The sequence below is a fragment of the Cydia fagiglandana genome, chromosome 15 (assembly GCF_963556715.1).
Source record: "Cydia fagiglandana chromosome 15, ilCydFagi1.1, whole genome shotgun sequence".
In the NCBI taxonomy this organism is placed as follows: domain Eukaryota; kingdom Metazoa; phylum Arthropoda; class Insecta; order Lepidoptera; family Tortricidae; genus Cydia; species Cydia fagiglandana.
The window spans coordinates 11,424,891-11,450,094 of NC_085946.1; the positions used below are offsets into that span (position 1 = coordinate 11,424,891).

At 37.0% G+C, this 25,204-nt stretch overlaps 3 protein-coding genes across 3 annotated transcripts in view; 2 read left to right on the forward strand and 1 right to left on the reverse strand.

Moving 5' to 3' along the window:
* The window catches only part of LOC134671371 (uncharacterized), a 305,131-nt gene that overhangs the window by 86,109 nt on the left and 193,818 nt on the right, over positions 1-25,204 (forward strand). The gene's annotated exons all lie outside the window — the stretch shown is intronic.
* LOC134671373 (homeobox protein XHOX-7.1') overlaps positions 12,226-25,204 on the forward strand; it is a 41,459-nt gene continuing 28,480 nt past the window's right edge. Inside the window, exon 1 of the mRNA XM_063529212.1 lies at positions 12,226-13,197. Within this exon, the coding sequence (XP_063385282.1) occupies positions 12,567-13,197 (631 nt within the window). The 5' untranslated portion in view covers positions 12,226-12,566. The remainder of the gene's footprint in view (positions 13,198-25,204) is intronic.
* On the reverse strand, positions 18,577-20,411 carry LOC134671367 (uncharacterized). The gene is made up of 2 exons (XM_063529204.1): positions 19,406-20,411; positions 18,577-18,717 (listed from the first exon to the last, which is right to left on the reverse strand). Exons 1-2 carry the CDS (start codon positions 20,243-20,245, stop codon positions 18,694-18,696), a joined length of 864 nt encoding a protein of 287 aa, XP_063385274.1. The 5' UTR covers positions 20,246-20,411; the 3' UTR covers positions 18,577-18,693.

Consider the following 25,204-nt stretch of genomic DNA (forward strand, 5'->3'; position numbering starts at 1 on the left):
TTACCTATCTACTCTATACTATGTATCTTCTATTTGTCTTTTATTTTAACAATACAACAAGCATAATTTGTAAGGATTCGTTACATAATGCAAAATTTGTGATTTTGTTTGCAATCAATTAAGTACAATCACAAAATGTATTTTACATTTTTTTTGTAGTATTAAATTAATACATGCACTTATATTTTTGGTGTATGGCTATCACTATCAACCTAATCACTAATCTGCTTTTGAAAGTAAATAAAATAAACATTGACTGCGCTGTATTTATAGACATAGCATCACAGAAATATAATATTAGGTACCCGAAAAAAACAGTAGATATGTACATCAGAATCATGCTAGTAAATACTTCAATTGGCAACCTTTTAATCAGCGAAAAAGGAAGTCAAATATTTTGTCAGACGGCACAAATTGCTCTAGCTTTTTATGACCAACAGAAATCTGTGTTAGAAACAATAAATTTTCGGTTTTCCGTATCAAACGGAGATTTGCGGCGTAGGGCGGGCGGGCGGCGTTGCCAGGCAACCCCCCTCCCCGACACGGAGTAGGGTGGGGACTCGGATCACTTTTAAACTTTCATGTCGGAAAGTTATTAAGGTTTGCTTGTGGCTCTCAGATTCGCTTTCTTTTAGTTGAAAACAACGTGATGGATGAAAAATGCGCAAGAGATTATTATCTGCTTCGTAATGGTGAAGTTTCTGTAGTCCCGCGCTGAAATAATTCTAGTTAAACTTATGGTTTACAGGATATTGAGACTTATAAAAAGCTTTTACGGTCATATTTAATACGTAGGTAATTGTTTACATAGATTGTTGAAGTATGTACAAATAAAAAAAACATTAGTTTTCAACCATTAAGTATGTACATCATTCAATTTTGAAGGCTATTTATATATTTTTAAATCTTCATTCATTTAAGTATGTTTACGTAAGTAAAGGTGGGTTTACTTATTAATTATATTTTTAATGTCTTTGAAAATGTGATACCTAATATTGCTAATATGACCAAATTCTTAATTAAAAAAAAAGATTAAAGGGAATGTTTTAACTACCCAGTATTTTGCAGTTCTACAATTCATAGAAATTTCAATTATTTTTAATTTTCTAGGACTCGTAAACAAAGTCTGCAGATATATAACGATTTTATATTATTTCTACCTAGTAAAACAACAGTTATAATACTTATAATGTCTGCACGTTGAAACGCTATTACGCACACTTTATAAAGTCGAGAAAATGAAAATGCTGAAAACCATGTCCCCCTCTCATTTAATCGTGGAAAATGATGGAAAACACACCACGCCACATAACCTGGTCATTAAAAAGTATTTTGGCCCGCTTGGAAAATAGACGTTTAGTGTAGAAACGAATGTTTTGTCTAGGATAAGGAAAATAATGTCGTTATTAGGCTGAGTTACTAGGTAATAATGAATTTTAAAAATTTACTTAATATTGTAGGATTCCTTTATATGATTAAGATAAACATGTATTAACTAAAGCTTTTGTACACAATTATTGACATTGTTTATGTAGAGTAATTTTAATCCACGATATTAGATATACATACAAATATATACAAATATTTGTATCAAAAAGGGTATCGCAAACAGAAGCTATAATTCAGTAACGGCTGTGGTAAAATTTTGAACAACGATTAGGTACTTTTACACAGTAAAATACATTTTTGGTCATTACCTATACAGTCGCCTGCGAAGTATTACCGATATGACTGTACAATGGCCTCCAATTCTGTACATCCATCGTCACAGGCCACCTAAATGGCAGGCAGCCTACACTAAAACAAAAGCCTATTCCCTCCTAATTCAATCGACCCCAACCTTGAAAAAAAAAACATAAGCTCTCCCGCTTCGGAGTTTACCGTATTTTTGTAGCAGAAAGTTTTTAACAGCAGAGAGCGTTGTACAAAATTGATGAAGGAAGGAAACCGCGCAAGCAGGGCCCGAAGGTGCTTTTAGCCCCTAATTGGTGAGCTTTTAAGTTTGCCGCGCGTTCGTTTGACGTCGCAGAGGTACTGGCGACGAGTTAAGCGGGCATTTTGTTTACGATATACTATTTTTGGAAAAAAGTAAAGTGCTTGCATCCCTTTGTCGATCGTGTAGGTTGTTAGTGATTGCTTTGTCAGGTTTTTCACGGTAAAGGATAGCCAGGATTTAATTGTGCAGTGAAAGTATGCATTTAAAACTGTTTCAATTTTTAAAGTTTGTCTTACCATAACTTGATCATAGTTGCTTCGATTAAAAATAAATTTGACATTGTCGTGAGATAGATTATATACACAAAATTTTAATCCCAACATACGGACAACAGACGCGGTCTATTGGGTGTTACTAAAGGGCAAACTCATATCACAATTATCTATTTCCTTAAGTAATAATACACAAACTACAAAATGCAAGCAAATATTATATTGAACTTTGAGTATTAGGTATATAAAAAAATAGTAATCATGGTGTAATCATGTGTTTATAATTATAGTTATAAAATTATATAATTATGAGAGCGTCGTTCAGATTTTGCAAGAAGACTTTTGAAACTATGAGTCTACATTTTGTATGTAAAATCACTAAAAGTATTAGCACGTTATCCACCTGATGGCCTCCTAATAGTATTTTTAAATGCCTTAATACTCGTATTCGTAACTAAACATATGATAAAGAAACACATCTTAACATCAGCTTCTAGTTATCTACAGTCTTCCTTAAAAACCTTACATAAGTAAGTACCTAGGTAAAGAAATATCCTAATAAATATCACCTAAATCTAAATAAAGCTATAACGATTTCTGGCTCGACTGTAGCCATATGAAGCACCGCAACGAAACAGCGGAGCAAACATTCGGATCGCGATTTAAGAGATATGATGGCAAACCGAGTTAGTCGCATACTTAGGTACAGATATCTAGAAACCACCTCTTACTCGCAATCTCGTTAATATGCGGGGTTAAGCAAACTTGTTTGTCTCGGATATTTGTTATTTGTTAAATAGTTTAAGAATATCTGAGCGTAGAGATTTGCTTTGTAAGTACCTACGTGTAATTTACAAATTGCTCATAAAACTTATAAATGTGGCTTTCCATCAGAGGAATATTCACTGCACCATTTACATAAGGACACTTTTGTGACGGAAAGCCACAAATTTCTTGCTTATAGCATAAAAACTCGGAAGAAACAAGCTTCCGTGGAACTTATACTAATCCTTAAAACCAATTTTAAGAAACCTATGAGAAATGAACTGTAAATCAATAAATAAAATTTGGTTGTTCCATAACATGAATTCACTATTCTCCCAAGATGGCAGAAATATATAAAGAAACGTGGGCAAATTTGATGTTATTTATCTAATCTTAAAAAAAATAAGCATGTAAGTAGTACCTCACATAAAATAAATACTTTAATTTATCTAAAACATTTTAATTAATAATTAATTTCTATTAGCTACCAAACGACAACATAAACTCATAGTCAACAATTTATTTCGCAAATCTAATACAAACACGCCTCTTCTGAACAAAAAAGTCTGAGCCACGTGGCTCGAGTAAAAAAGTTAACCGTTTGAATTGGAAACACAAAAGGTGGCGCGTGCCAAATCAACTCTATATTCGGCAAACATCAGATCACGACAAAGACCCTAAGGCAATTCACTTAATATTATATTCGAGTGGCCGTGGAACTTCAAACGAGGTATAATTCACTGGTGGGACACTAAAATTTGCCTGTCAAAATATTATGGCAAACAATCGAAGCGCGCTTTCATCGCCTACTTTTCAACACCCACTTGAAAAGCAACAAAACAAAACCACAATTAGCATAATAGTTACTTGTAGCACCTATTGTAACAGCAACAATGCCCCAAATGATTGGGCGGAGTCGCTCCCTACTACATAATTGGCCTGTTAATTTTACAAGGTAAATAAAATACGTCGTTGCAAATTTAACGTCGCAAATAATTAATTATCTCTTAACCTGAACGAATCGGGGACAGCATATAAATAATTAATTTCGGAAAATGGTCTAAAAAGGATGAATTACGGAATTAGCCGTCAAACGATTCGTGGGGCGGGTTTAGGGTGCTTTTAAGGGGTTAACGTATGGGCCTGACAGGTGAGGGACCTTTGAGGCCGCCGAGGGTCCCGAGATACTATCCTAAGGTCTTCCCGACTCGAGCAAACCTCTGCCACAGAATACTTATATATTTTATACGTTCGTTTTGTTTAAGTTTTGCTATTTGTTTTTTTTTTCTTAGCCTATTTGTGTGTCCCACTGCTGAGCAAAGGCCTCTCCCCTGATTCTCCATGACTCCCGATTTAGCGTTTCCTCCGGCCAGTTGTTAAGGAAGGCGTCAAAGTCGTCCCGCCATCTTCGCCTGGATTTGTTATAACATAATTATATTACCTACACGCACTTTCATTTAAACTAAATACTACAGATACACGTTTGATCAATACGAGTACACACGATATTTCAATATTTTCATGCCTATAATTTTTCCATATTTCAACTTCGTTTTCAGTTTACACAAATACTGTTTTTTACGTGCCTCCGCTCTTTTATTAACTGTAATTTTGTATTCATGCATTTGCATAAAAGGAATTGTTTTTATAAACGCCGTTGAACACTTGCTGTTTGTCAGGGTTGTGCAAAATGTAAAGTTAAACCATCAAAGGGCAAAGGGTGCATTTTAAAGTAAAATTGAAACGTGCCAGAGAACTACGGGACAAATATCTCGACACCACTATACGTAGAGCCTTGTCATTCCCATGTTTATCTAACGGGTTAAAGGAAAATATTATCAAATATATTCTCGACCTTAAATCGTTGCACATTGAGCATAAAATGATAAAACTGTTATTTCTTTGTTTTTCAGTATTCTTCATCACCTACTACCTAATTCACAATACATTTATTTGCCTTTACTACAAGCACGTCCCGTCGCCTAACATAAGTTGGCCTCGATGCTTAACAGTATTTTGTGATCGGCGATAAGACTTAGAATGGTTCATATGGAACGACGCTACCGGTAAGAATTGTAAATAATAGCCCTGAATTTTGGTGGATAGAGAGGGGTAAGGAAGATCATGGAGTGTTGGTAGGTGTAGGTATCGGATAAACGGTGGGTCCGCATCGTCGCAGCCATTAAAAACTTATTAAACATCATCTCAAGCAATTACCCTGCCCCTTCTGCCTCCCGGGTAGCTGGAGACACCTCGCTGCTACAAAGAAGAGCCTATGTAATAACTGTAATATAACTGCAACAGTATTGTTGATACATATCAAATATTAGGAAGAATTTAATGTAATTAATGTAAAGATTAGCATTATTATGGCTATTTATTTTTGTTATGTATTGAATATCTACATTACCCTCATATTTATTTGTAAGTACTAAGTAGGTATAAACTTTCACATTAAGTCGCGACAAGATCTTTTTGACACCTGGCCCGCTTAGCAACTTCTACTGCTGTCTGTATAGGTACTGTAAAGTCGGATTACTTTAGCCCTGGAAGGGTACCTTGGACCATTGAGATTTACTCGTTCCAGGTCATATTATTGCACTGCAATTATGGAAATATGACATGAGCTTGGTTTTAGCTATAACCTTTGACGTTTTAATGTTTTTTTTTATTAGACCCTTTTAAATCAGGTTTTCATGTGGGTTAAAGTTACCGTCCATTGGGTCAAAGTAACCAGTGTTTACGGTATGTATATCCCAAGTAGCACAGATTAGCTGTATAGCAGCCGCATAATGAAGTACGAATACGCTTGAAGCTGGAATATAAAAGCTGCATAATAGCTGTATAAGCGTCTTTTCAGCTTTTATAACTCTTAAATGGGCACAAATTATGCAGCCTTAAGTTCACATAGCTGTTTAAGAGCATTGTAGGAGCAATTTAATGGAATTATAAGGGGTAACAGGAGTTATAAGAGGTGTATATTGACTGGGTAAGAGACCACCAGTTACCCTTTATTCAGTTAATATGTCACATGTGCGCCCTAATACCGGGAAAGATTGACGTTGGGCTGAATAAAAGATAATTATTAACATACTTTTACATCTCTGCCTTAAAAAAACATATTTATATTGAAGCAAAAACGTTTATCGCAACAACACCATAAGTCATTTTGTTAAAGTGTTTAGTTAAATGTTAGTACATGATCTTTTATATATTAATGTGAGAAAGATGTTTGGGAATGCAAGTTTATTGACATTATATATATACATTATCTAAGAAAATTTCAATGCGCCACGAAAATAATCAGGATTTATTTAAATTAATGATATAAATAAGCTATTGTGTAAAAAGTATTTTAGTGGTTTGGACAGAATTATGAGATAAAAAGTTAATAATACGTTATAGGAAGTGCTAAACTAATGATTTAGGTTAAGAACTCATGCACAAAACGTTATTGTTGCCCTTAAAAGTTGGAAAAGTAATTTAAATTTTGTAGGTTATATACAATAAAATGGCGGTCAATGTTAAAAAGCAACGTGAACCGTTAAAATTCTAATATGCAGCATACGACTGTTATATATCTGATTAAGATACTTAAGTGAACCACTATAAAGTCCAAGTCGTTCTTTCGATACACTAGTGAACCTCTAAACAGTTATAAGGTATCTTGTGAACGTTTAAATAGCCGCTATACACACAGTCTCAATGGTAGTATAATAGGCTGCTTAGCGGTAAACATGTTCAGCGCTAAGCCGTATTATGCGCCACATGTGTTCGATTATACGTCTATTGGTTTCATAACAGTTCACTCGTTCTCCCTTATAATAAGTCAGCAAAATAAAAGCTGCTTTAGCGGTAAACATCTTCAGTGATAAGCAGTATTATGCGCCACATGTTTCATTTATAGGTCTATTGGCTTCATATTAGTTCACTCGTGCTCCTTTAAAAGTCAGCGTAATAAAAGCTGCTTAGCGGTAAACATGTTCAGCGATAAGCTATATTATGCGCCACGTATGTTCCATTATACGTCTATTGGCTTCATAATAGTTCATTCGTGCTTCCTTGAAAAGTCAGCGTAATAAATGCTGCTTAGCGGTAAACACGTTCAGCGATAAGCTGTATTATGCGCCACAGGTATTCCATTATGCGTCTATTGGCTTCATATTAGTTCACTCGTGGTCCCTTAAAAGTCAGCGTAATAAAAGCTGCTTAGCGGTAAACATGTTAAGCGAAAAGCTGTATAATGTGCCACATGTTTTCCATTATACGTCTATTAGCTTCATAATAGTTCACTTGTGCTCCCTTAATAAGTCAACGTAATAAAAGTCCACAATTACCTCCTTATACAGCACATGGCTTATAATTTTATCCACTAAACAGACCTTATAACGGTTAAACCATTTGATAACCCTTAAAGCTGTATAGGTTCGTAGCAAATATACCTTTATATCACTCTTTGCGTATTAATGGTAGTTTTCAGAGCCGTAATGCAGCTTTTAATCAGCCCTAAGCTATATAAATATCACTGAAATCTATTATACAGCTGTAGAACCACGAGTGTGCTGTTATAAGTGTCTTAATACGCACAGAGCGTTAGATAGAACTAAAAGTGAGTAGTTATAGAGCTATCTGTGCTACTTGGGATGTAAACACGTATCTCGGGAGTCCGGCGTCCCGGAACGGTCGGCCACAGGAAGCAGCCGCGACGACCTGCGACGGCTGCGACGCTAGTTCCCTCCTCAATAAAATACGATCTATTGCCGATAAATTAAATTGCTCATCATTTTATTCCAACTGATGGCTGTTTAAGTAGCAAGTAATGTAAAAAGGAAATGTGATCTGCTTTTCTATTTCGTGATGATTCTTTATTGTTCTTTATTCAGACAAACACTAGGTATAAATAAGTTTACTTGCTGCAGGATGCCAAGACACTTATAATATACTGTTAATACATGGTCAGTATCATAAACATGTTTAAACTTTTCGAACTATCTCTATTAAACATACATATGTATAACTAAGTTACATAGGTAGAGATTTAAAAAAATCCTGATATTAAGTAGCATAGGTAGAGTTTAAAAAATCCTAATTCTTAGGAAACAACATACTTATTAGTTATTACTTAATTTATTATTTTGTGTTACATATAATTTGTGATTATTAGAGCAGCGCTCTAATCTTATATCATCAACATCTGATGTATTTGCTTCATTGATGGATGATGAAATTGATGAGTTTTTGTCAGTTCAAGGATAATGTCCAGTAAAAAACATATTAATATCACTATAGATACAACATACCAACATCTGTTAATTAAACAAATAGAAAACATTGAAAAAATAACAATTCAGCTGCTGATAAGCATTAATCTTGCAACTCCAATACCTACCAAAATACACGATCCCCAAAATGCCGCGTGCAATCGCGGCAGATGAGGGACCTGTAATTTGGCGTCGTACCACATCGCATTATTCCTTTGACACACTCGCAACAAAGCGATGGGGCGGGGCCACACATGGTCAATATAAAGTACACTTGTAATTATCGAATTTAAACTGTTGTGAGACATACTAACATTGAATAATTTTACGGTTTAGACTCACTTGATTTTAGTCACTCGCGCGACATAAAACAAGCGAGTGACTAAAAACAATTGAGTCTAAACCGTAAAATTATTCAATACACTTGTAAGGGCATTTTAATTTAACTTGTACAAGTTAAGCGCGACTTAAGTCTTGTGTCAGTAACGTCTAACCGTTACATTCCTGACAAAATGTATGGGATTTGACATTGACCGTCAGTTTTGTAACGATTGCTAACCGGCCGTCAAAGGTTCAATTAAGTGAAAATGCCCGTAATTGTTGGGATTTTCTGAATAGAGTCACTTTTATAATGGCACGGCACGGGCAATCCTAAAGTTAGACGAAGACAAGTCTGCAGCGATTTTAATAGCCCATGCATTGTAAGTGTTATTTTAAATAATTTAAACGTCAAACTTCTGTGAAATTATGACCTATAAATAACATTTGCACTGCGTGGACATCAAAATCCCTGCAAATATCTTCCTTTACACCATTTTGGCACTGACAGAAACGGTCAGTGTTGACAAATGACTCGTGGTACGGGTACGGGTACTCAAGTAAATTCACACATTCTACTTTAACTCTGACTAGGCATTAAGAAGATCTTAACTAAAATAGCATATTTATTTACTTTAAACTTCAGCCATGGTATTTCAAATTGCACAACATAATTATGCGTAATACAGTACCCTGATTCAAAACTCGAATCTTAGAATAAATATATTATGTAGGTAAGTATACCTACCTATAATATTTCACATTCTATGATAAATCTAGGTACCTAATCAGAATTAGATTCAGTAATAATTATGGCTGCGAAGTCTGATCTCAATAGTTTAGTTACTTATTGGTGTCCTTAAACCTTACATTCTTACACCTTACATTCATTACCTTACATTCGCTGACATTTAGGAGGCGTGCATGCATGTAGGGACCCCTTTGACACTTATGAAATGTAAGTGGTACTTACACCGAGCGGATGCTGCCCTTGTGGGTGTCATGGGATGCACGCAGAGGCAGCGACTGTCGATTGTAAGGACTAATGATAATCTAAAATTTACTAGGTTATTGGTTGAAAGCGATGGACTAAATACTGGATTATGGGATATAAAACCCAGGTTTGGTCTAATAAAATGGTATGCAATTTTGTTTCCGGCTGACTGTGACTCTAGTCCATAAGATGCAAATACCTTATTAATAGGTGTGACCAATTTACCTATATCTGTGATCGAGTTTACGCAGTCGCTAACGTAAACGTCAAGTGACAACTCGTGGTACGGCTACTGATGACGGTGGTACTCATGATATGAGCCAACACTGCAGTTATTTTACTGTAAACAATAGATATATCGCGTTAATAGTGCCCGAGCACAGGAGTCACACTCCAAGAAGCGTGGAGTCAATTAAAACTCCTAATAAAGTTCTAAGACATTTCGCTCCGAAGTCTAGTTGAAAACTTCGCCGTAGTTACACCTGGAGTGAATTCTATTTGGTCCTGCCTTGGCGATGGCTAAGAGTATGCATGTAACACATTATCATTTTTTTAAACTGATTTTAAGCATTTTACGCGTTAGGTTTGGTCGTTCGGGCTAATGCTTTGATCAATGCACCAAACCATACTTTCTGTGGTACCTTGTGTACCTATTAAATAAGTATGTCTTCGTTAGTACCTAATACATTCTATCAATGATCAGTGCCTCGACTGTGGTGGGTGCAACTTAATGAGAACATGTTTTCAATAAAAACAAAAATAATTCTGAGCGTTACCGCTACCCCTAATTAGTAGCAAAAGTATCGATACTACCTACTCGTAGGATGCGATATCTTCGTAGCTACGTAGCACGGCTACGGAGTCTACCGCCCGATCTACAGCTATACATCTACATCGCCAGCGGCGTCGTAGCATGATTGGGAAAGATTTTTTTTTTCTATCGAAGCCTTCTGAACGCAATTAGAAGTATCCGTGTTGCCTCTTTTTTTATTTACGTCAGTATTCTATTTACCTACTTATAAACATTTGAAGGGATGTTTACAAAAACAACATAACTGCTTAGAGCGGTTATAAATATATATAATTTTTTTTTTTATAACACTTTTTTAAGAACATTGTTAATCGTTTCAGGTGTCAACCAATGTAGTCAGTTATGTTGTTTTTGTAAACATCCCTTCATTTGAAATGATCTAATACTTACTATTACCGTAGTATACTTACGGCGCGATCTGGAAAATAAATTAGATCTCTACTAGACCTCAACAAGTTACGATATGGATAATTTAAAGATATTTGTAAGATAGATATGTCAAATTTGACGTTTCCGCGATTCTGGAGGTCCTCTTGAACGATTTCGACAAGTTATGTATGACTTAGATATCTAAGTCACATCGAGTCGATATCTAATGTAAATCTAGTTGATCTCTATATCGTCTCTAGATCTTGTGATTATCTCGTTTCCCGAATACGCGTGTTAGCCCTTAGGCCACTGGTTCTATTTTCCAAATATTCAGTACTTAAAATATGTTTGCGCACGAATTTCAACGATGCCGAAATTGCCGAATGATGTCCCGCTCGCCGTGTAATAGAATCGCTCGATTTAGGAGATTTTTTTTTAAACTGAAAGAATGTACTCGTACATATCTTACCGACATATGTTGCCTGCATAAGATACCTACGTTTAATGGATCCGATACAAGTAGTATCATGACAAAGCAATCTAACCAAGCAGTTGTCTCCATTTCAACACAATAAGTATGGCATATTTCTATTATATGATTTTTATCTTCAATCTAAACCTCAAATTAAGCATATCGAAGCTTCAGATCGGACATCAAACCTGATACCCTGTTAATGGTATTCATAACTCGGTATGCAAAATGAAGGGTTGGTACGATCGGGTACGCGGGGCTACACTTGTATCTTTGATATTTGATACCTTGTTTAATATTAATTGTTTAAGAATGCTGATAATGGAAATGCGGTATTTTATTATGTTATTGTTATCTATACTAAATATGTATGGTATACTAAGACACAGCCACTTTAAGTATCAGTAGAAAAAGGCGCGAAATTCTAATTTTCTGTGGAGCCAACGCTTCGCACCTATATTTTTATATTTGCCGCCTTTTGTACTAACAAAGTGGGTGTGCCAGAGTATACCTTATTATAAATAAATCATGTACCGTAAAAAAAAAATTCCTTCCCATTTCGTACAATGTCACTGTGACCAGGTACGAAATGGGTCGGAAATTTAATTCATTGACTGTTGGTACCAGTGTTCCTACTACACGAAATTTTATTATGAAATGATGTAAACTTCTATCTTTTTTGTACAATGTAGGTATATTGCTAAAATCATGTAAAATAATTCCCTATGAATGTTTATTAATTGAATCGAAAAAGGATATTAACCTAATAGGTTACCCACTTGATGATTCATTAAAAAAATAACATATACAGCGTTTAAAATATAACATAAATTGTAAGTTTTAACTGACAAGTCTTAATAACACAATGAGTGCAATTATTTATATTTGATATATTTATTAATTAAACATATTTTTTTTAATGAGTGCAATGTAAGTACCTATAGATATGAGATAAACAACAACTAACAATTTGTCAGCAAGGAAAGGTAGGTGTAACAAAACAGGCTTAGATGAAACACAGCACTATCACAAAACACTCCTTTTAATATTCGCTGCGATTCCTCATCTCTGTTTCACGTCTTATTTACCTCGAGAAGTTGGGACCCGTGAGCTATTTTGTTTGAATTTTGTGAAACAAAACATGGTGCAATGCATAAACTTTAAACGCAAGATCGACGAGAAGCCATGGAACAATAAAACAAACAAAAGCCTATCTGGCCCGGAGCACTGCCGCGGCGGGCCCCGCCCCCAGCCGGCGCTCGTCCGCCATTGGTCGCCTGCAGCCGCCCCCGACGCAGGGGCGCTTTTCGCAATGGGGGCAAACGAGACGCAGCATCCCTATAAAGATTTTACATCGATTATGGGGGTATGGGAGCAGGCCGTTTCGTTCTGGCCCGTGGGCGGTGGCGTTCGGTCCTCTCGCGCAGTCGCGAACAATTAAAACGCGCGGGGCGGCCTGTGCGCGGCGACGGCAACGTCACTATAATGTGGTTAGTCAGTGAGCGTCGGGGCCGGGCCGACGGCGACGGCACGCAGCACGACGCCCGCAGCTCGCTCGGAGAGCGCTGGTCGATCAGCCCGCGAGCCGGCCACAGCACGGTGGAGTTCAAGAGTGCGGCGTGCGCGGCGGCCGGGGAGCCGCCCGCGCCGCCTTTGTCAGCGCTGCCGGACCCGCAGCAGTTCAACATCTTCCCCGCCTTCTTCAGCAGGCAGCTCAACTTTACTGGTGGAGGCGGATGCGGCCAAGGGTCGAAGATCATGGAGGAGTTGCGGCCGAACCTGGTCGGAGGGTTGCTCGGAGTCGGGGGGTTGTTGGATGAGCACGGGGCGGACGCCAAGTTCCTGCCAGGGGGGGAGAGCAAGTACACACCGGACAAGGGCCGCAAGTGCAGCAACGCGTCGAGCTCGTCGGCGGAGGAGTTCGGCGCGCTGTACGGCGGTGAGCACGCGGCCACGCCGCCCGCGCCGCCGCTCAGCCGCTCGCTACAGGATCATACACGTGTGTACACTTCTATATTAACGTGATAAAGGATGATTGTCCATCAATGGGAGAAATTTAATTGGGAGCCTAAAAGGTAAAATTTATTTCTTATTAAAGACTTCTTTCATCTCACTAACCCATCTCCTAACCTCTGGTGGACAATTAGCCGCGTATTATGATTGCAGTTTTGAGTTATCTAACATGTTCTTTTATTGGACATAAAAATACGGCGTTTACCTTTGTGTCAGTCCTAGCGGCGTAGCACGGTGGCGTTTTTATCCCTTGTCACCATACCTGTCACGTCCTAACAAGTATGTAAGTGCGAAAGGGACGCGCATAGTGATAGTCGATAAAAATGGAACCATGCTGCGCCCGCAGTAGTGAGGTTCTATCTTTTTCAAGCAACCTAGATTCCATTATTAGTAGAATCAGACCAAGAATAGTCTGCAGCGGATTTGATAGCCCACGCAGTGAAAGTGTTATTTTAAACGTCAAACTTCTATGAAATTATGACGTATAAATGACACTTGCACTGCGTGGACTATCAAATCCGCTGCAGACTTTTTTTGGTCCGACTCTAAGTAGGTACTTGTACGTCATTTTGGAGTACATAGATAGGTATTTAATTTAAATATACGCCGCTTCTAACAAAGGAAGTCAATCGTTGTATAGTTGTACACTTGTACAGTCGCCATCAGGTATATCGGGGCGGCCTAGGTGCTCAGAATTATCTGAACACGCCTCTATTGTCAAGGCGTTGAATGTGTGGTCAGATATTTTGGAGCACTTTGGCCGCTCCGGTATATCTGATGGCAACTGTACAGGCAAATAATAGGTACTATAGGGAAATCTATTCGAATACAGTAATTTTATTAGAAAGCTTCTACTTCTTGTAGAAGTCACCACCAGTGGCGGATTTGCCCTAAGGCTCAGTAGGCCCGGGCCTAGGGCGGCAAGATATTTAGGGGCGGCAAATTGTGACAAAAAATTTGCTGATGGTAACAAGAAATAACTCAAAATGTAGTCAATATTATGGGTGCCTTGAAAGGGGCGGCTACAGGGCCTGGGGCCTAGGTTGGCAAAGACTGCAAATCCGCCACTGGTCACCACATGGAATTGTTATGCCATTTAAGGTTCTTGCTAAATTAGGAAATTCTATATAGCGTAACTATTGAACAACCAATTTAGCTAGGACTCTAAATGGCGCAACAGACGCAGAGCGTGATGGTACTTACTTAACTATACAGTGTTTCCTAATTACGCTGTGTGGCGAAAAAAAGGAAGTAGATCAATTTTGTAGCCTCACCCCCTTCCATGACTCCATGTTAGTGAAGTAATATTTAAAATAGGATATAGTTAATTATGTTCATTCACTAAAACAACTCAGTAGGCCGCTCCGACGCAGAACTGCATGCTTTCATAAAAACGACACTATATAAAGTGGATATTCGCCAGTAACTGGCCACCCTAAACTAAAAATGAATTCTATTCACCTATAAACAGAATTAATTTTAGTATAAGGTTTCCATAACTGGCCAGCCTGCAATAACTAATAGCCACCTTATACTAAAATGCACTCTGTTTATAGGTGAATAGAATTCATTTTTAGTTTAGAGTGGCCAGTTACTAACAGTTTGGTCAGTTACTGGCGAATTACTCTATGGTGTGTTGGAAATATGGAAACAAGAGAAGGGAGCAACCACTATGGGAAAAAACATCGATACTTTAGTCAACCTCTCACTTGCGGCGCGCGAGTCTCCCTGGCTATTTTGTATGTAATATTGACTAATGACAATGTCTGATAAAGTCATAAATATTTACAAAGTGCAGCCCGCGTCCACTTCGTTTACTGCTATTTGGCCCTTGACTGCTAAAAGGTCTGTTTGTATCACCTCTCCGGTTCTGTACACTGTGTACAACACATGTAATATGTTTATTATGACTGTTTGTGTTCTAAAAAAAAAAAGTTGCCGACCGCTGCTTTAGTCTATTGATACCTACTAGGAATTACCTACCTGACATTTAATTTTGCCACTTAAAGTTCGATATCTGGTTATTATGTAGGTAAGTAGATAGATAATCATCACCAATAGAATGGATTACCTATAAAGCCCTTTGCAGATTTAATCGAGAATCGTAAAACATCGTTTCAAATTTGACAGTGACATAATAACATGTGTCACTGTACCCATACTGTTTGAAAATACTACTACTAAATAATACTACATATAATAACTAGCAAAACTTAGTAAAGTGTACAGTCTGACAGACTAGAAAAAATCCTACTCCGAGGCAGAAACATAAAGCTAAATTGAAATGGCATTGTATAGAGAGCAATGCTATCAATGTAGCAAAATGGCGGCGGCCGGCCGTCGGTTCCGTGCTCTGCCTGGGCGCTAAAATTGAAATCATTCTATAGTTCGTTTTTTTTAGCATTAGAAATAAGGTAAACAATCTTGATGTGTCTTTTAATTGAAAAACAGATTTTAAAAATAAGTTAAGGCAAATATGTAACAATTATAAATCTAATACGATAATTTATATTCTTCTGCTTTCATAAGTAATAGTTTTTGATTTTTAACAAGCGTATCTCAATTAAAAGACATGACAAGATCGCTTACCTTCTTGCAAGTTCTTTCTAATGCTAAAAAAACGAACTATAATTCCGACTATACCTATACTCTGTATCTTTAGGTATTTAAATAAAAGTAAACAAAATCTACCCTCAAATGGCTCCTTAAGCCAGTTGAGGGTAGATGAAAACATTACACGATCAAATAATGTAGGTTAAAGTCAGGTCGTTCAGCGTCAGATCCAGGCGGTTTTGTAATTAGTCGTGTTTTGTATGCATTATATATGCATTGAACAAGGATTCAGGACTTTATATTAAATAAAAGATTATTTACGAAAATCAATAATTGTATTCCAAGACGCCATGTTCGCGAGTGGTCCCTTGCCACAGATAATCATCCTTATGACACATATGTCACATCCCCCCCTTATGCTAATTTTATTGACTGCTTATACATACATACTGCTAATTACAAAAGCTCTCGAGCCACTAGAAGTTATTTTAACTTAAATCAAATTCGCCCAAGTAGGCAGGTTTCCTCACCAACCTTCCCGTCCTTGTAACTACTGGCAAATCTAATGGCTCTGGGTTAGGTGCAGGTACATTTGGCACCGGTGGAAGAGGAACATGTGCATGAGGCTCCAGTGCAGGTGGCACCGTTGCATCTTGTCTTCCCTGACTACCCCTCTCATGCACTGCCTGGCTCACATCTGATGAGTCCAGCATATACTGATTTGTAACAATAAACTTATTTCTACTATGTCGAATATGTTTTTCATTGCGCCTAACTAAATTACCCCTATCATTTTTAACAATGAATGATCTAGGTCCACTGGCTTTATCCACTATTTTACCAGAATACCAACACTTACTTCTATTTACATCTTGAACAATTACATCTTCCCCTCTTTGAAATGGTTTTTTAACTTTTGAAGTTTTATTATAATTGTCCCTAGATTTTTCATTATTAATTAACATCTGATCTTTGACATTTACACATAATTTAGGTTTTAACACTTCTTTGGAACAGGGCAAATTTGTTCTTAATAATCTGCTCATTAACAACTCTGATGGGCTGTAATCCAAATTTGCTACTGGAGTGGTTCTATAATGTAACAGCGCTAAATCAAAATTAGAACCACTTTCATTACACTTTTTCATCAGATTTTTAACAATCCCCACAGCTTTCTCTGCTAGCCCATTTGATTGCGCATAATGTGGACTGGACTTGACTAATTCTATACCATGCTTCTTTGCAAATTGTATGAATTCAAAACTACCAAATGGCATATTGTCACTGACTATTTGCCTAGGGATTCCTAGAGTACTAAATATCTTAATTAACTCATCTATAATATTAGTGGTCGATTTGTTTTTCAATTTTGCAACCTCAATCCATTTTGAAAAGTAATCTACAACCACTAAAAAGTCTTTACCCGCATAGTATCCAATGTCCATACCTACTTTACTAAAAGGAAGATCAGGAATCTCATGTGATATAATTGGCTGTTTGCAGTTTGACATCCTGTACTTTTCACATACTCTACATGCTAACACATAATCCTCTATATCTCTTGACATTCCTGGCCAGTACAGTACTTTCCTAGCTCTCTTTTTACACTTTACTACACCTGCATGCCCTGAGTGTATTATATCTAACATTTCCTTCCTTAATGCTTTAGGAACAAGGACCATATTTCCAAAGTATACAATATTATCTGTAACTATCAACTCATGTCTTAATTTGTACAACTTTTTTAATTCCACACCATAAATATTTCTATCATTTTTTGGCCATTCTGAACTATACCACATCTTTATTTGTTGCAAGTTACCATCTTTATTTGTTTCATTTTGCAATTCTTTTAATTTACTATCTGATATTTGTAAGTCTCTGTCTAGTCCATACACTTTTTCTGTTTCTACACTATGCACTAACTCTTTAAGTGTTGGCTCTACTTGCCCATTTGTTGAATTATAATGCCTAGACAAATAGTCAGCAACATACATTTGAGAACCAGGTATGTACTTTATGTCAAATTCATATTTTAAAAGTTTAAGAACCATTCTTTGCAGTCTGGCTGAAATTTTATTAATGTCTTTATTCATTATCGCCACTAAAGGCTTATGGTCTGTTTCAACAACTATTTTGCGTCCGTAGACAAATTGGTGATATTTTTCCATTGCAAGACAAACTGCAAAGAGTTCTTTTTCGATGGGAGCCCATCTTTGTTGACATTCTGTATAACATCTGGAATAAAAAGATATTGGTTTACCATTTTGAAGAAGACAAGCTCCCATGCCACTTTTTGAACTGTCAGTTTGTAGAGTCACCAAACCGTCTCTCTTTAAAATATCTAAGGTTGGGGCTTTACTAATTTTCATTTTTATTTCTTCAAAAGCTTGACTTTGTGCTGTACCCCAATCCCACAAAACATCTTTTTTTTATAGATCCCTAAGTTTTTCAGTTGTTTTGGAGTATTGTGGTATAAACTTACTTAAATAATTACACATACCTAAAAACTTTTGTAGTTCTTTAACATTTTTTGGTTCATTCAAGTCCACAATAGCTTTTACATGTTCAGGATCAGGTTTAATTCCTGATTTTGAGACTAACAACCCTACATATTTAACAAAATCACTTCTATACTGAACTTTGTTTGGATTAAATTTTACATTGAACTTCCTTGCCCTATCTATTACTTCACTGAGAATTTTATCATGGTCTGCTAAACTGTCCCCCGCGACAATTATGTCATCATAATACACATTTACCCCCTGTATATCACTAAATATGGCTGTATTTATTCTTTGCATTACCTCTGGAGCCGAAGAAATGCCAAATGGCATTCTCTTGAAAAAATACCTTCCGAAGGGAGTACCGAAGGTGCAGAGTTTTTGTTCATCTTCCAAACTCACTTGAAAAAACCCATCCTTCATGTCTAGTACTGTGAAGACACTTTTACCTGCAAGTGAATTATATATTTCTTCAGGTGAAGGAATTTGATAATTTTCTCGAAGAATGGCTTTATTCAACTCTTTGGGGTCTAAGCATAACCTAAGTGACTTATCTGGTTTTTCTACAATGACAAGATTATTGCACCATGCGGTAGGTCCTTCTACTTTTTCAATTATTCCTCTACTTTCATAATTATTTAAAGTATCTTTAAGTCTTTCCTTTATAGTCTGTGGAACTCTTCTAATAGGCTTAACTACTGGCTCTGAATTCTCTTTCAGCTTTATTGAATATGTACCTATATTGCCTAACCCATTAAACACATCATCATTTAATTTTACAAATTTATTCTTTTCTTCTGAGACTACAGCATCTACTCTTTTTATTAAATTGAATTGGACACAATCAGGCAAGCCTAAGATTGGTTTAACAGGCATATCCACAACAGTAAATCTTACATTGCCCTTTTTTCCCCTAACAGTACAGGTTAAATTAACACATCCCACAGTTTTCATTTTTTCTTCGTTATAAACAACTAACACTGTGGGTTCCCCGAGTTTACATTTGTCTAATTTTAAGCTTTCAAACAGTTCCAGTGATAAAGTACTACAGTCAGCACCAGAATCCAGTTTAAATTTTATATCTACTCCTTCAACATTTATTACTTCATACCATTGTAACCTATCTGAGCTACTTACAGAGTCTACTACAAAGTCTTCCGAACTGCAGTCGCTGTCATTTGTAGATTCCCTGATGCCATCAACTTTGTTTTTTGTGGATCTTTGTTTTTGCTGCGGTTTCTCTTCTTTCTTCTTAAATCTACACATTTCTGCGTAGTGGTTATAAATGTTGCACACAGTACATCTTCTCCCATACGCAGGACATTTTCTTGGCTCATGTTTCTTACCACAATAACTGCAATTGTAATGAATCGGTTTCTTTACATCTTTGTTATAACGAGAACTTTCTCTTACCATATTTACTGACTGTACTTTTTCTTCCAGCTCTTTTACATTTTTCTTGCTGTATTCAGCAGCCTTGCATAATTCTAGTGCCGTATCCAAACTCAGTTCCTTCTCTCGTAACAATCTCTCCTTAATGCCCGTCTCACTCACACCTATCACTAACATATCTCTTACCATTCTATCTTCTTCTTTAAAGTTACATGTCTTGGCTGCATTCTTCAATCTTAAAACAAATCGTTCAACCGGTTCATCTGGCTCTTGTCGTAAATTATAAAATCTGTAGCTGTTCACGACGGTGTTAGTTTTGTTTTTAAAATGGTCATCAAACTTTTTAAGCAACTCAACCCATTTTAACGTAGCAGTGTCACTCATACCATTGTAAATCTCTAAAATATCTTCTCCCGCGCAGGTTAAGAAAATGGCTACCTTTTTTTCATCAGTCCCCTGTTCCAAATCCGTGGCCTGTATATATAAATTGAACATCTGCTTGTATTTTTTCCAAGCCTCCGCATCTTCAATTTTGTATCCTTTAGGAGGCTGCAACCCCAGGGTCATTACGGGCGTTTCCTCCATTTTGTCTGATCCACAAAGGTTTTATTTTCTTCACAAAGACTTCTATTTACCACTTAGGTTTTTTCTTCTTGTTATACTCAGTTTTCACCTGACACCATGTTTTGTATGCATTATATATGCATTGAACAAGGATTCAGGACTTTATATTAAATAAAAGATTATTTACGAAAATCAATAATTGTATTCCAAGACGCCATGTTCGCGAGTGGTCCCTTGCCACAGATAATCATCCTTATGACACATATGTCACAAGTCGGTTAAGCAATATATGTTATAACCACTCGAAAATGTACAAATTGTTTGTTTACTTTTATCAGAGATATATATAACTTTTATTTAAATACCTAAAGATACAGACTATACATACCGTAAAAGACACATGAACCAGCATTATCTTTTTCCCTTTATACAAAAACTTTGATATGGAGCTGTTCTCGACTTCGAAGGTACATACGTAGTTATTTTCAGAAAGGTATTTCATAAGTGTACGCGCAAGCATTTCATGAAAGAACAAAATAATAACATTAATAACTTTTATTTTTAGTAGCGACCCGCCCCTGCTTCGCACGAGTTAACAAATTGACAAATTATACACCTATTTAAACCTTCCTCAAGAATCACTCTATTGATAGATGAAAATCGCATGAATATCCGTTCAGTAGTTTTTGAGTTTATCGCGAAAAAACCGGGCAAGTGCGAGTCGGACTCGCGCACGAAGGGTTCCGTACCATAATGCAAAAAAAAAAAACAAAAAAAAAAGCAAAAAAAAAAACGGTCACCCATCCAAGTACTGACCCCTCCCGACGTTGCTTAACTTTGGTCAAAAATCACGTTTGTTGTATGGGAGCCCCATTTAAATCTTTATTTTATTCTGTTTTTAGTATTTGTTGTTATAGCGGCAACAGAAATACATCATCTGTGAAAATTTCAACTGTCTAGCTATCACGGTTCGTGAGATACAGCCTGGTGACAGACGGACGGACGGACGGACGGACAGCGAAGTCTTAGTAATAGGGTCCCGTTTTACCCTTTGGGTACGGAACCCTAAAAACACACAAACAGACAGACGCGGCGGGGGACTTTGTTTTATAAGGTGTAGCAGACTAACCTACTTTCGTTACAATGTACCGGTCTACTCAAGCCTAACAATGCTTTCCGAAATTTTTAAGTAAACAAATTTATTCTAGGGTCTCATTGAGCATCCCTTATACCGGGGTGGAACAGAACAAGGCAGTTTTATGCAAACGGGGAATTCGAACTCTATTTTTCATTTAACCACGTTAATATTTTTAACTCTTTTTGAGATACAGTTTGTTAAACATTAGTGCAAAAATCAACCCTAGCAAGAACCCTATTAATGACATGGCATGTGTCAATTTAAAATGTAAATAACTTGATAGGGTTGGCACTGATATAAAAACATTTCATTTTAATGATATTATTTTACTTTTTAATCAAGCTTTACGATTATAATAACTCTATTGTAGATCACTTTAGATAACACCTATCCTTTCAGCTCAGTCGCTATAAATGTTCCACCCTGTATGTACATAGTGTCAGCTCACAAAAGCAAGGCGACCTATAACCAAGCACTATACGTGCCAGTGATTACAATTCCAATTAGAGTAATATAGCAAACAATCGGGCCCGAGTGACGTCATGAATACGAAATGTCGTCACTAACGACCACCCCCTCCCGTGGGGGGTGAATTTTCAACCACCGCGCCCAACTTGCAGTGTGAGCAATTAATGTACGATACATTTCAGTTCACGTCTTTATATTTTAGCTCGATATTTCAATTTATCCTGTATATGGGTAGAAAATCGCTAGGTATACGGGTATGATAGATGATCGATTCAACATCGATATGTCGCAGTCGGATCGTATAATCCGCCGTATTACATTACGGCTAGCCGTTTTCAAAAACAGGGGCGTTTTGAAATGCGGCGGTTTAACGATTAGCCGTATTGAATGCGGCTGAATGAGAATCCGCCGGAATGTATTCGGCGCCATACGTTCTTCAACACGGCTAGCCGTAATGTAATACAGCGAGTCATTAGCCGCCGCTTTGACAGTTTTTAGTTCCCATTTTTAACACTCGTGGCGCTGCCTGACAAACGCTGGGGTGTCCATCAAATCTGGAGTTTGTCGGACTGTTTCTTTTCAAAAAATATTTCCTTCGCAACTTAACTAGACGGAGCCCCGCTTCGCGGGGCTCCTATTTCTGAGCGGTTTGCCCTTCGGGCATCTGAAGCTACCTAACGAACCTAACCTACCTACCTATTGATTAAGTGAGACGTCCGTGAAAACGTTACATTTTGGGGAAAAAAGCGTAGGTAGGTAATTAGGTTAGGTTCGTTAGGTAACTTCAGATGCCCGAAGGGCAAACCGCCCAGAAATAGGAGCCCCGCTTGCGGGGCTCCGTCTATTTAAGTTGTGAAGGAAATGTTTTGGAAAAGAAACACATGTAGTGCGGTGGGACCATGGTAGAAATAAATTAAATTGCAAACATTGTCAAACTCCGGTTACGTAGGCGACCGAAAGAACTGGTCACTCGACAATGTACGATGCGGCTAAACGTGGGCCGCCTTATTGAAGAACGTATCGCAGTGACAATCCGGCTAATCGTCGAACCGCCGCATTTCAAAACGCCCCTGTTTTTGAAAACGGCTAGCCGTAATGTAATACGGCGGATTATACGATCTGACTACGACAGATACATTGCAAACCTGTGAGACTTTATAGTTCTTCAGTCTTGCTCATAATCAGGTCATAACATAACATTGTTTTCCTGAAGACCTGATCGTCCTTAGCGACGAGGCCATCAAGTGGCTGATTGGACTTAATCTGTATTTATAACTGTTGTTTTTCTGTTTTATCATACCATGCCATACGATTAAATAAATTGTTTTACAGCGATTTAATATCATTAATGATATCATTTAGTTATCGTGCGTCCCGCTCGCGCCAATAGATTTACGGGCTAGTACGGAGAAGATATTATTCTGATGTCAGTGAACGTTCGAATTGGCCTGTTCGTTAATTTTACTACGCCAAATATAAAGTATTATGTTTTTTTATATATTTTTCGGATACTTTTATTACTTACTTTTGAAGCACTTGCACAAATCGCTGCGTTTATAGCCATATTAACTTGCTGTTGCCCGCGATATCGTTCGCGTGGATTTTTATAGGTATTGATTGTTAATTGTTATAATGTTACATTAACATTACACTGAAAGCATTGTTATACATACATAGTTAATAATTTGACAACAAGTAACATTTGTCTGTCACAATGTCTTTCCACAAAGTTTCGAGTCTCTCAGTTAGTCAGGACATAATATGTGTTTATAAATATATGTAGATTATTATTGTAGAATACCTTAACTAAGTAACTAACTACTAAGTAACTAACTAACTAACTAACTAGTAACTAACTAACTAACTAGTGCCTACGTCAAATCATGGGATTAGTTGTCAAGCGGACCCCAGGTTCTCATGAGCCGTGGCGAAATGCCGGGATAGCACGAGGAAGAAGGAAGGATTATTGTAGAATACCTTAACCTAAATAAATACTTCCGTATTCCGTAGCCAAGAGCTACTAAAACTCCTAAAAAACCCAAACTATTCCCATTCCCGTCAATCCATTCTAATCGTAGAAAATGGCAGCCAACGAATAACAAATTCGACACAGGTTTGCCAGAGAGAAATAAAGGCGCGCACAGACACGTACCGCGCAGTACCCGGACAGCTAACAATGGCGAACGTGACCGCGTGCACCTTCACTTTGTAGCACAAACTATTGCAAGTTTCGCAGTTCAGGACTTGCCTTGTTCAAATTAAACAATGATTAAGCAAAGGGTGGACTTTTAGTTTTAAATAATATCAAGTAATATTTTAAAATCAAAACCAAAATATTACTTTGCTAATCCGCGAGTTTTCGCAGATTAGCAATAGTTATTTGTTTTACAAGGGGGCAAAGTTTAACCCCCCGGGGGGGAGGGGGTTTAAGTTTAAGGGGGTTTAGTTTATGGGGTTAAGTTTAAGTTTAGGGGGGGGGTTTAACTGCTCGTATATGTATTGATACCCGAGCAAGCGAAAGATCCCAAAATTGAACCACTAGTGTAGGGAGTGGTTCGAAAAATGGAATCTTGAGCGTTGCGAGGGTTTCAAAGCACGAGGGTTAAACAAAATTTGCCCCCAAGTGAAACACAAAATATTTCACCACATCAACCCGAAGCAAATATTCCAAATCCAATCAAATCTAAATGAATGTTATTAAACATTTATCATCCAAAATGATCATTTAAAAGTCAATTCTACCAGCAAACATAAGAAAGCATCTCAAAATTTGCATATGATTACTTTACCTCACAAGTGAATAAAATGCAACTTTGCTATCAGTTTTGAAGTGCAAAGTAAGCCTTTCCGAGCTGGTGTGGTGAAAAGTAATATTTTGGTTTTCACTAATATGGATTTCCGCAAAGTAACGCCTGATTATATTCACTAAATAAAAATTTTAAAGTTAAAGATTGTAAACATAGTTTGATTGGATTACAGATGAATTATTATTATATTTCGTAAAATAAAACACTTTAATATTACATTATACTGCTGCATGCACCTTCACTTTGTAGCACAAACTATTGCAAGTTTCGCAATTCAGGACATTCCTTGTTAAATTCAGCAGTCTTAGCAAAGGGGTTGGGCTTTTATTTACAACTAGATGAGAACCCGGCTTCGCTCGGGTAAAATAGGGGTAAAATAAATAGTAATAGGTACCTACTCATTTTTAATGAAGTAACTATTTACTTTTAGACTTTAAACCTTCATCAAGGCGGTTACTTTGCCAAATATTTAATTAGTATGAAAACTTAATTCCGATATAAAATCTAAAAACTGATAAATAACCTGACCTAACCCATGACTAAATTATACATGATACTGTGGTTCTG